Source organism: Phaenicophaeus curvirostris, chromosome 2, assembly GCF_032191515.1.
Source record: "Phaenicophaeus curvirostris isolate KB17595 chromosome 2, BPBGC_Pcur_1.0, whole genome shotgun sequence".
In the NCBI taxonomy this organism is placed as follows: Eukaryota; Metazoa; Chordata; class Aves; order Cuculiformes; family Cuculidae; genus Phaenicophaeus; species Phaenicophaeus curvirostris.
Window position 1 is genome coordinate 120,148,560 of NC_091393.1, and position 11,079 is coordinate 120,159,638.

Sequence of the window (11,079 nt, forward strand, 5' to 3'; positions counted from 1 at the left end):
AGCCCAGCACCAGCACAAAGAGGGCTTTGTATGAGTGGGATGCACAAGGCGATGGGGCAGAGCTGCTCTCTGAGGAAAGTGGAGGCCCGTAGACAAAACAGGTCTCTGGGGAGAAGATAAAAGGGGACCTTTCTTTCTTTGCTTTTCTCAGGAATGGAGGAAAGCTGCACGTCGTAATTAATAAGCCGCAGGTGATTAAACCGCTGCGGCCGCTGAGCAGTGAAAGGAAAACAAAGAGGCACAGGGGGAGCAGGGAAGCAGGAGTAAACACTCTCAGCAGGGCACTGCTAGGAAAGAAAGGCTGGCTGAGCTTGGAGGGATAGGAGACAGAGCCACGATGGCATCTCTCAGATCCACCAGGCTTGAACTCACCAAAAGCCTTATTTCCTATGGCCTGTGACGCTGGCAGTGAGTCTTGAGATAGATGCTCCCACCTGTTAGAGCAAGGGAAGAGGAGGACAATGTGATATCAGGGGACGAACATGTCCTTGTGCTCTTTGCAGGAGCTGAGTCCTTAGCCAGGCTGAGCTGGATGTCTGGCCAAGCCATGGAAACACCGTCTAGTTTGGTGCTTGGGGAGGGATCATCTGCAAATCCCACTCACCACAAGCATCGGCTGAAACACTGTAGCTGAACCTTTGGGGAATGCAAAACCTTGGATTCAGGGTCTGTACCTACACCTATGGAGTAGGTAAAACAGGTCCAGAACTATCCTCTGGCCCCAAGAACCAAGTAGCATTATATGGATGTCATTGTACAGCATCCATGCCTGTAGCTAAACTTCCTTTCTCCCAGCTGGGGGAGGTCGCTACTGGAGATCAGCCCATGCTACCATCACTTTCTGGGTGTGGTTTGGGAAAGCATTGCTGGTACATGCCAAGGAGCATAGGTCTGGCTGTAGGGCTCACCCTCAGGTGTGTTTTCTTTGCTAGTGAAGACACAGCGTGTAGCTCCCCTTGTAGCATAAGATGGTGCTGAGAAGTTGAAGGTTCCTGTCCCTGTCCCTTTTCCATCCTTCCAACCCAGCTCCTATGCATTGGCACACGCATTTCTGCAGCCATGGGGGGAGCAGTAGTGATGAATTTATTTAGGTTTTAACTAATGTGGCTTAGCCACATGGAAAATACAAGGCATAAAGTCAATCCTGTCCTGCCAAGCTTGGGTTGTCATATGGGAGAGAAAGAAAAAAGTGGGGAGAGTGGTTAGCAGGCAGGGAGGTTGGAACATGTAAGGGATCCAGACCAGTTCTAGTGAGAACAGGACCGGCCCTTTTGTAACCCAGTTTTCTAGGAAAGAAAAACTTTCACCACCAGACTATATTGTCCCTCTTTACATACCAGCCTTGCCTTCCCCTTGCTAGCTTTTAAGCTCATCAGCTGACCAAGTCTGTCATACAATCATAGAATTTTAGAATCATCGAATGGTTTGGGTTGGAAAAGACCTTAAAGATCATCCAGTTCCAAACCCCCTGCTGTGGGCAGGAACACCTTCTACTGGAGCAGGTTGCTCAAACCCTCGTCCAGGTTGTCCTTGAACTCCTCCAGAGATGGGGCATCCACAACTGCTCTGGGCAACCTGTTCAAGTGCCTCACCACCCTCAGAGGAAAAAAAAATTCTTCCTAATATCTAATCAAAATCTCCCCTTTTTCAGCATAAAAATCATGCCCCTTCATCCTGTCACTGGACCCCCCGGTAAAGAGTCCCTCCCCACCCTTCCTCTAGACCCCCATGTAGGTCCATGTCCATCAATGTGCTTGACCTACTGCTCGTTGCTGTAGAGGAGCAGAAAGCCGCTGCGGTCAGGGGTGGCAGCTTCATCTCTTGTAGCTGTGAGATGACTGGCATTACATCTGGAGAGAGTCTTGAGAAGACAAGCTGTAGATTGGGGACTCTGGACCCCAGGAGAGTTGACATCAACTTATTTGGAGAACTAGGAGACGGCTATGAGGGGAAAAGGTGTCCAAGACAGCTGGCTGATTTTTTAAAGAAAACTTATTCAGAGCTTGGGAACAAACCCTGCCTTTGCACAAGAAAATCAGGAATTTCAGCACAAAGCCTGCTTGGCTAATTAAGATGCTTGTTAGTGAACTGAGCTGCTAAAAGGGAGCGCAGAAGAAATGTAAATAAGGAGAGAAAATGAAAGAAGAGTACAAATGCATTGCTTGGGTACTTAAGGATAAAAGCTGAAGGGCTAAAGACCAGCTGGAGCAAGGACTGGTCAGGGATGCTAAGAGAAATAAAAAGAGGGGTTGGAAGTATTTTAACAGCGTACTTCAGGGAGAATATTGGTTGGCTGTTGGAAGAGGGGAGATAGCCTAGTGATGCATAATTATGGGAAAGGCTGAATGCATTTCTCTTGCATATAATGGCAGATTTGGGAAGGAAAAGAACAGCCAGCAGTGAGGGAAGAAAAAGGTTAGGGACTATTTAGTGAAAATGAATGTATTTTATAGTAGCCTTCCAGTACTTAAAAGAGGCCTACAGGAAAGATGCAGATGGGATTTTTGTTGTGGAGTGCAGGGATAGGAAATGGGGGAATGGTTTTAAGCTGAAAGAGGGCAGATTTAGATTAGATATTGAGAATAAATTTTTTTTTACTGTGAGTGTGGTGAGGCACTGACACAGGCTGCCCAGAGAGGTCATGGGTGCCTCAACCCTGCAGGTGTTCAAGGAAGGTTTGGATGAATTTTGGAGCAACCTGATCCAGTGGAAGGTATTCTTGCCCATGGGAGAGGGCTTGGAACTGCATGATCTTTAAGATCTCTTCCAACCCAAACCATTCTGTGATTCTAAGATTCTATTTACACCCATCATGATTCATGAGATCCATGAGATTCATTCAAGTACTCTGACAGAGCTCTCTTACGTGGTTGTTGAGCTGCTGCCTGTCACTGAAGAAAAAAAACCCCATGGTGTCTGGTCTCTGTCCACCCATCAGGTGCCTCCAAGTGTTATACATGTCTTAAGAAAGGGAAAGAGAAGGATATGGAGAGCTGTAGAGGTTAGCTTCACCTTGGGCCCTGGAAAGATCGTGGAGCACACCCTCCAGGCATTAATTTCCTGATATATGAAGAGCAAGAAGACAGGGATTCAGGGACCCCAAGCTACAGGACATTGTTGTATGGAGACTGGTGTACAAGCTCCTCTGCAGAAACAGATATGGAACTTGAGGGTGAGAGAGAGCATACAGGGGAATTGGCTTTTCTTCCTTGGTGGCAACATCTTTAGGTAGGGGCCAGGAAGAAGGCTTGCATTTTGTAGGTATGGAGAAACCCCTTAGTACTGAAGTCCTGGTACAAAGTCCTTTCCTTCTCTGCTGGAACTCTGAAAGAAGGAAGAAGTCACGAGTGATGGGACAGATTTCACCTTGCACTATAATATGTGACAAATCTTGATGCTGAGATCAGTTCCTGCCTTTGCTCATTCCAAAGTAATAGCTGGAAAACCATGACGCAGACAAAGAGAACTTGCAGGAACCTGGGCTTGCTGTGGCTGGTCCAAGCTGAGAAAAACCAGTTAGTTGGCTCCCAATCTTTCTGTATATTTTGCAATAAACAGTCGCTGGTGAGGGCAAAGTAATGCAGAGAGAAATGTGGAGTTTCCGCTCTCCTGGGGACTGTCCTGACTGCTGAACCATCACATGGCCCTTCTGGCCTGGTTGCTCTCAAACAAGGCTCACCTCAGGGAAGCCTCCCTCCCTCTGGGTAAGGAAATGGAAAAAATAAGGGATAAGAAAATGATAAAAAATCCAAAGAAGTGCAGTTCCAAGGCAGTGTGGCTTCCGCTATATAGCTAACTCCTTGTTTGAAGCTTTCTCCTTTGCCTGGGGCAGTGGCTCAGCATTGCTGTGTGGCGTCTTAGCTGATCCCACCCAGAGCAGACGGTGGGAAAACATTCATTTCCTTTTCATGTTTGGTTTTTGTGTGCAGGAGGATTTCCAGGAACGCCACAATGCACTGTTCTTCAGAGAGGTGCTAGAGGATGCCTCTCCTCTGTATGGGGCTCCTGGTGCATCCTCCCCCCACTGTCCTCTCCTCCTACATGACAAGGAACTGTTTCATAAATAATTTCCTACTTTTTTTGCTGATTGCATATTCTTACCAAGGTGTCTAGGGAGTATTCTCTGAGGTGCTCAGACATATGGTTTAGAATCATAGAATCACAGAATGACCAGGTTGGAAGAGACCCACCGGATCATCGAGTCCAACCATTCCTATCAAACACTAAACCATGTCCCTGAGCACCTCGTCCACCCATCCCTTAAACACCTCCAGGGAAGGTGAATCAACCACCTCCCTGGGCAGCCTCTGCCAGTGCCCAATGACCCTTTCCATGAAGACTTTTTTCCTAATGTCCAACCTAAACCTCCCCTGGTGGAGCTTGAGGCCATTACCTCTTGTCCTGTCCCCTGTCACTTGGGAGAAGAGGCCAGCTGCCTCCTCTCCACAACCTCCTTTCAGGTAGTTGTAGAGAGCAATGAGGTCTCCCCTCAGCCTCCTCTTCTCCAGGCTAAACACCCCCAGCTCTCTCAGCCGTTCCTCATACGGCCTGTTCTCCAGCCCCTTCACCAGCTTTGTTGCTCTTCTCTGGACTCGCTCCAGAGCCTCAACATCCTTCTTGTGGTGAGGGGCCCAGAACTGAACACAGGATTCGAGGAGCGGCCTCACCAGTGCCGAGTCCAGAGGGAGAATAACCTCCCTGGACCTGCTGGTCACGCCGTTTCTGATCCAAGCCAAGATGCCATTGGCCTTCTTGGCCACCTGGGCCACTGCTGGCTCATGTTCAGTTGCTGTCAACCAACACCCCCAGGTCCCTCTCCTCCAGGCAGCTTTCTAGACAGGCCTCTCCTAGTCTGTAGCTGCTCAGGGTTGTTGTGCCCCAAGTGCAGGACCCAGCATTTGGCCTTGTTAAACCTCATGCCGTTGGACTCAGCCCAGTGGTCCAGCCTGTTCAGATCCCTTTGGAGCCTCCCGACCCTCCAGCAGATCCACACTTCCACCCAGCTTGGTGTCATCCGCAAACTTGCTAAGGGAGCACTCGATGCCTTCATCCAGGTCATTGATAAAGACATTGAACAGGGCTGGACCCAGCACCGAGCCCTGGGGAAACCCACTTGTCACTGGCCTCCAGCTGGAGTTAACTCCATTTCCCACCACTCTCTGGGCCCTCCAGCCAACCAGTTTTCCACCCAGGACAGTGTGCGCCTGTCCAGGCCAGAGGCTGACAGTTTCTCAAGCAGAATGCTGTGAGAAACTGTGTCAAAGGCTTTACTGAAGTCCAGGAAGATACATCCACAGCCTTTCCCTCATCCAGCAGCCGAGTCACTTTGTCATAGAAGGCGATCAGGTTAGTTTGGCAAGACCTGCCTTTTGTGAACCCATGTTGACTGGGCCTGATCACCCGGTTCTCTTGCATGTGCTTCATGATAGCACTCAAGATCACCTGCTCCATGATTTTCCCTGGCACTGAGGTCAGACTGACAGGCCTGTAGTTTCCTGGGTCCTCCCTGCGACCCTTCTTGTAGATGGGCACAACATCAGCCAGCCTCCAGTCCAGTGGGACTTCCCCAGTCTTCCAGGACTGTTGGAAGATGATGGAAAGGGGTTTGGCCAGCACATCCGCCAGCTCCTTCAATACCCTTGGGTGAATCCCGTCTGGCCCCATAGACTTGTGGCTGTCTAGTTGGGCTAGCAAGGCTCTGACCACCTCCTCTTGGATCACGGGAGCCTCATTTTGCTCCTCTAGCTCCTGGGTTTGTACACAGACGGAACAACTTTCTTTGCAATTAAAGACTGAGGCAAAGAAGGCATTAAGTACCTCAGCCTTTTCCTCATCCCCTGTCACTGTTGTTCCTTCTGCATCCAATAGGGACTGTATGGTCTCCCTAGTCCTCCTTTTATTATTTATATATTTATAGAAGGATTTTTTGTTATCTTTCACAGACTTTGCCAATCTGATTTCTAGCTGAGCCTTAGCCCTTCTGATTTTCTCTCTACACAATCTCACTTCCCTCCTGTAGTCCACCCAAGAGGCCTGTCCCCTCTTCCAGAGCCCATAAACGTTTCTCTTCTTCTTGATATCACTCAAGATCTCTCTGTTCAACCAAGCTGGCTTTCTCCCCTGCCAGCTTTTTTTCCGGAACATGGGGCCAGACTCTTTTCAGTGGTGCTCAGCAACAGGACAAGGGGTAACAGGCACAAACTGAAGCATGGGAAGTTCCTTCTCAACGTGAAGAAAAAACTCTTTACTGTGAGGTCACCCTCACTTCCTCTGGCAGATCACTGGAACAGGAGGCCCAGGGAGTGTGTGGAATCTCCTTCTCTGGAGATACTCAAACCCCTCCTGCACACATTCCTGTGCAATCTGCTCTAGGTGGACTTGCTTTAGCAGGGATTTGGACTGGATGATCTCCAGAGGTCCCTTCCAACACTGACCATTCTGTGATTCTGTGATCTTTAAGGTCCCTTTCAACCAAAACCATTCTATGATTCTATGATCTTCCTCTCATTCATTTGGCTGGGTATTTTGTCTCAGTGTTGGTTGGTTGTTTATTTTTTCCCCCCAGTATTGCTAGTGGCCTAAAGGAAATGAAAAAAAATGGTTTATGAACAGGAGTTAATAAATTTCCAGTTGCCATGGAGATGGTGGAAGGACATCTCAGAAGGCTGTTCTGAGTCCTGAACTATCCAGGGTCTTCATTAACAAATTACATAATGGAATAAAGACTTTGCTTACTGAATTTGCAAATAGCAGGATGAAAGGGACTGTAGCATGTTGGAGGACGCTGGATGCTGGAGATTGATGGGTTTTGTGCAAAAGACAGGAAGAACTGGTGGAGAAGGTGAAAGAAGCAGCATCTGTCAATGCAGCAGTTCTGTAGGAGAGGTGTGGGGCTGCAGGGGGCAAAAAGGTGCCTGTAAAGGTACAATGTCATCTTGTTACGGAAAAGGCAGGAATCATTTTTTCTAGAAAAAAGCCAACACTGTTAACACATGCCAGGCACTTGAATTAACCCATTTATTACTCCAGCTTGCTAGACTTTCAGGTAGTATGCTTAGGGCACTGTACTTCAAGTTGAGGTGCAGAGAGCCTAGAGGTGAGATGGTTAAGGGATCAAGGAAATATGATCTATAACAAATATCTGGAAGAATTGAATTCAGTGTCCTCGTTCAAAGCAGGGAGGTCGGAACAGGATGATCTTTAAGATCCCTTGCAACCCAAATCATTTTATAATTCTACGATGATGAGAAAAAAAATGCAAGAGCCATGATGCGCCATAAATTTTGAATAAAGAGTATGTAGGAAAGTAATAATGTGTTCCCCTTCACTAGAGTGGTCCAGGTGAAAAACAGTGGGCTGAAACTGCAGCGATGACAGTTCAGTGTTGTATATAGGCTAGCATTTCTAGAAGTATGGAAAACAGTGTCTTGAAGGAGCAGAAATAATATAGGGGAGGCTAGTTGGTGGTGGTAGTAACAAAGAGGCTTGATACCTTTCTGAGAGGGATGGTTTAAGGTTTTAAGTAGTTCTGCCAGGTGGATGTGGAACGGTGACTCCCAGAACATCTATAGTTCCATGCGTTTTCGGTAACAACACACAATAAATCATTATGGTTGCCTCTTTGTTGGTAAACTGAAGAGTATCAGGTCCCAGTCTATGGTCTTGAGGCCAGCGGGAGTTCCCTGGCCACACCCATGGGGTTAAACTCTCTTCTACTCAAGTAGGACGACCACATCCCAGTCATGTTGGAAATCATACTTGTCTCATGGAGACACATAAAGTGCCATCGTGTATACGTTTGGCAAAGCATCAAGTGGCCTCAGAAATAAACACGGACAGGGCTGTGCCAAAGATTTACCAACGGGCACACCCAGCTTGTTGCATCAGACTTCAGCACTTTTTATTTATTTGTTTAAGTAAGCTACAGAAGTGCAAACTATGTTATAAAATACCAACATTTGCCTCACTACAGGTCCTTACGGGTTGTTGTAGGGAGTGATAGTCTCTCCTCCGCCTCCTTTCCTTCAGTTTGAACAACACCTTTTCCCTCAGCTGCTCCTTACTGGACTTGTTCTCTAGACCCTTCACCAGCTTTGTTCCTTCCTGTGCAGTAGGGACCTGTCTAGCCAAGTGTCTTCAGTCTCAGTGGTGAATAACTGGTGCTCGGAAGAGTGGAAAAATGTAAAAAAAAATACAGTAGCTTGTGTTTGGAAACCCATCAGGCTCCAGCATTCTGAGATTTAGGGGTTGTTGAATTGGATATGGATCCATATAGTTATGTTAAATGACCCTCAATGGAGTTTATGGGTTTCATGGAAGTATAGAATAACACAGAGTGTAAAAGGTCTCTGGAAGTCATCTGGTCCAGTCAGTCACTCAGAGCAGAGACAACTTCAAAGTTAGATTGACTGCCCTACTTGCTTTCTGAAAACATTTACAATTTCTTCCTCCACAATATTCATGGCAATGAGTTGCACCATCCCATTGTTTGCAGTGTGACAGAAGAATTTCTTTGTTCAGTGCATCATACTTTTCTATGTCATCTCCTGCTTATGAAATGGAAAAGCATAGTTCTGTCTTTGTAGGGCACTTACAGTTTTGACACTGCTGTTATGTGTCCCCAAGTACTCATCTCCTCCTATACTGGCAGAGTCCCAGTATGATTACTGTCTCAAAAATAAGTCCCCAGCTTTCACCTTCCTTGTTACCATCCTTTGGACCTCTTCTTGTCCTGCTGCACATGTGCAGAGACAGGGACACCAGCAGCGTGCACCACGTGCAGCATGAAGTACCCTCAAAGCTGTTACAGGGGCACACTGATGTTTACCATTGCCTGTTCTAGGAAATCCTAACACTCAATTTTTTTTTTCTCACTGCCTTCAGATGCTGAGGTAACTTTTCTCCTCAAGTGGTCTTTGGAATCATTTATTTCCTGGAAGGTGAAAGGAAGTTTAACTGTCATTAAGTCTCATGTGCCATCTTCCTACGCTGCCACTCAGTGCTCCCTCCTGCCTTGCAGACTTCTTGCAGTCAGCTTTTGTTTTGGTGTCCTGAATAACTACCTCCTGCCACCATCAGAGCTCCACCAGCAACAGGGATCAGGGCTCTGCATCTCAGAAATCAAGCACACTTTAAACCTCTGTTGGGAGGGTTTGTGAGGAAAAGATGATGATCCAAGTTTCTGCAAGTGATCTGCTCATCCAGGCTCCTGGGAAAAGCCTCCCAGCCTCAGTCCTCCTGCCTGTCAGTGGGGTGAGAGGAGACAGCAGAACAGGCACATTGAACACAGTGTTTTCTGAATTTATTAGAGGTATTTTGCAGTTATGGTTCCCAAGACGGTGATACATGGTGCTTCCCAAGCCAAGTCTGCTCATATCAGGGCCCCTCTTAGCTTGTCCAGCCCCACACACTGACAGGCTTAGGCAACACCAGGAGATTTATCAGTGCATCGTGGTCACAGCTCATCCTTATTGCATCCTTGCCAAAGACTGAGAAAGGCCTGAAGCCCTCTGATATTGATCTTGTTTCCTATCAGGTCCCTCTGCTCCAGCAGATCTGTTCCATCTACTCATCAGTCACTCCTGTCACACTCACTGGTTTTTATTTGAACTGGGTACCAGATCTGGGGAGAGCAGAGTTTTGCCAACACACCCAGGCACGTGATGGAGGTGACAGACGTTGTGCTGTGTGGTGAACCATGGGAGGTGCCGTGAGCAACAGGACCTCCCCCAGAACTTTACTCTCTGCTCAGAAACACACTATAAATACGAGGATCCCCAGCCTCACCACTCAGCAGCGCTCAGCTCAGGCTCTCTCTGGGTCCTCTCTCTCCAGTGTTGCTCAGATCTCAGCTCAACTCCAGACATGAGGTTCCTCTACCTTGTCTTTGCTGTCTTCCTACTGGTCTCCTTGGCTGTCCCAGGTAAGAGAGTGAATTGTATTGGGAGGTGAGCTTCTCTGGACAAGAGTGGGAGAATCAGAGTGATGAGGGTCAGAGTTCCAGCTTGAACAAATAATCTCTATTGGCTTTAAAGACTGTGATTTTGTTGCCCACGTAAATGTGTCTAGTCCTTTGGGTATGCGAATCAGTGCTGGTCTCCTGCAAATGTGCAGATGACCTGGTTATCCGGATTGTTTTAAACGGGCTCTACGTTCATGTGCAAACAAGCGAGTCTTTAAATAAAAAGCCACCTTGATGTACTGTAAGGGGCACATTTGGGATGGTTTAGACATTTTTTGACACCTTCTAGGTCAAGGTGAGCTGTGTCCTGGTGTAACTATTTTAGCCATGGAGTACTAAGTGAGTGCTGTGTGTCTTTTTCAGATACATCAGCCTCCTGGATGTCTCCTCTGCTCAGATGACACCATCTTTTTTGTTAAACCAGTCCTGAGTATATTCTCATTGTCCAGTTCCATTTCATTTTTAGTACGCAGCGCTGAGAGGTATCCCTCTAGTTCTGGGTCTCACCTCCTCCTTCAATGAATGCAGAGGAGATTTGGGGCTCAAAATAATTCCCACTCCAATATCCATCTACTCTGAACATAATTTCTGAACTATTTTATGCCAACAATCTCCCACTCTGGTGCCTACTATTTGGCACTTGAATCTATTTTGACACATGCAGGTCAGATTTCTGTTTACCACAGAAACTGCCACCTGTGAAACCCTCTGTATTTTCTGAAAGACCAACTCAGTTTTTCAAGATTATTTTGGCATTGCTTTTGGTATTTTACTCTGAGAACGCTGATCCTGTCTCTTATGAGAGGTGTAAGACATCTGTGCATTCGTGCATATATAAGCATCTTTATATGTGCACCAACCACTCTCCCTCTGTCTCCCCTTGCAGGCTATGGGCAGATGAGGAAGCACTGCCCCAAGGAGGGGTTCTGCTCCAGCACGTGCCGCAAGGAAGATACGCGGTCCTTCTCTGCTGACTGCAGGTACTACTGCTGCCTCCCACCCAGCTGGAAGGGCAAATAGGAGCCCAAGAGGAAGCACGCGGGGAAGAGGAGGCACCATGGTGGCTTTGAAAGCAGCTTCTCAACTGTCTCACCCAATTACCATCCGCTCCTCTAGAT

At 47.4% G+C, this 11,079-nt stretch overlaps 1 protein-coding gene across 1 annotated transcript; it reads left to right on the plus strand.

Moving 5' to 3' along the window:
- Positions 1 to 9,864: 9,864 nt before the first annotated feature.
- Positions 9,865 to 11,079, plus strand: LOC138717210 (cygnin-like). Its single transcript, XM_069850578.1, has 2 exons — positions 9,865 to 9,922; positions 10,848 to 11,079. Exons 1-2 carry the CDS (start codon positions 9,865 to 9,867, stop codon positions 10,979 to 10,981), a joined length of 192 nt encoding a protein of 63 aa, XP_069706679.1. The 3' UTR covers positions 10,982 to 11,079.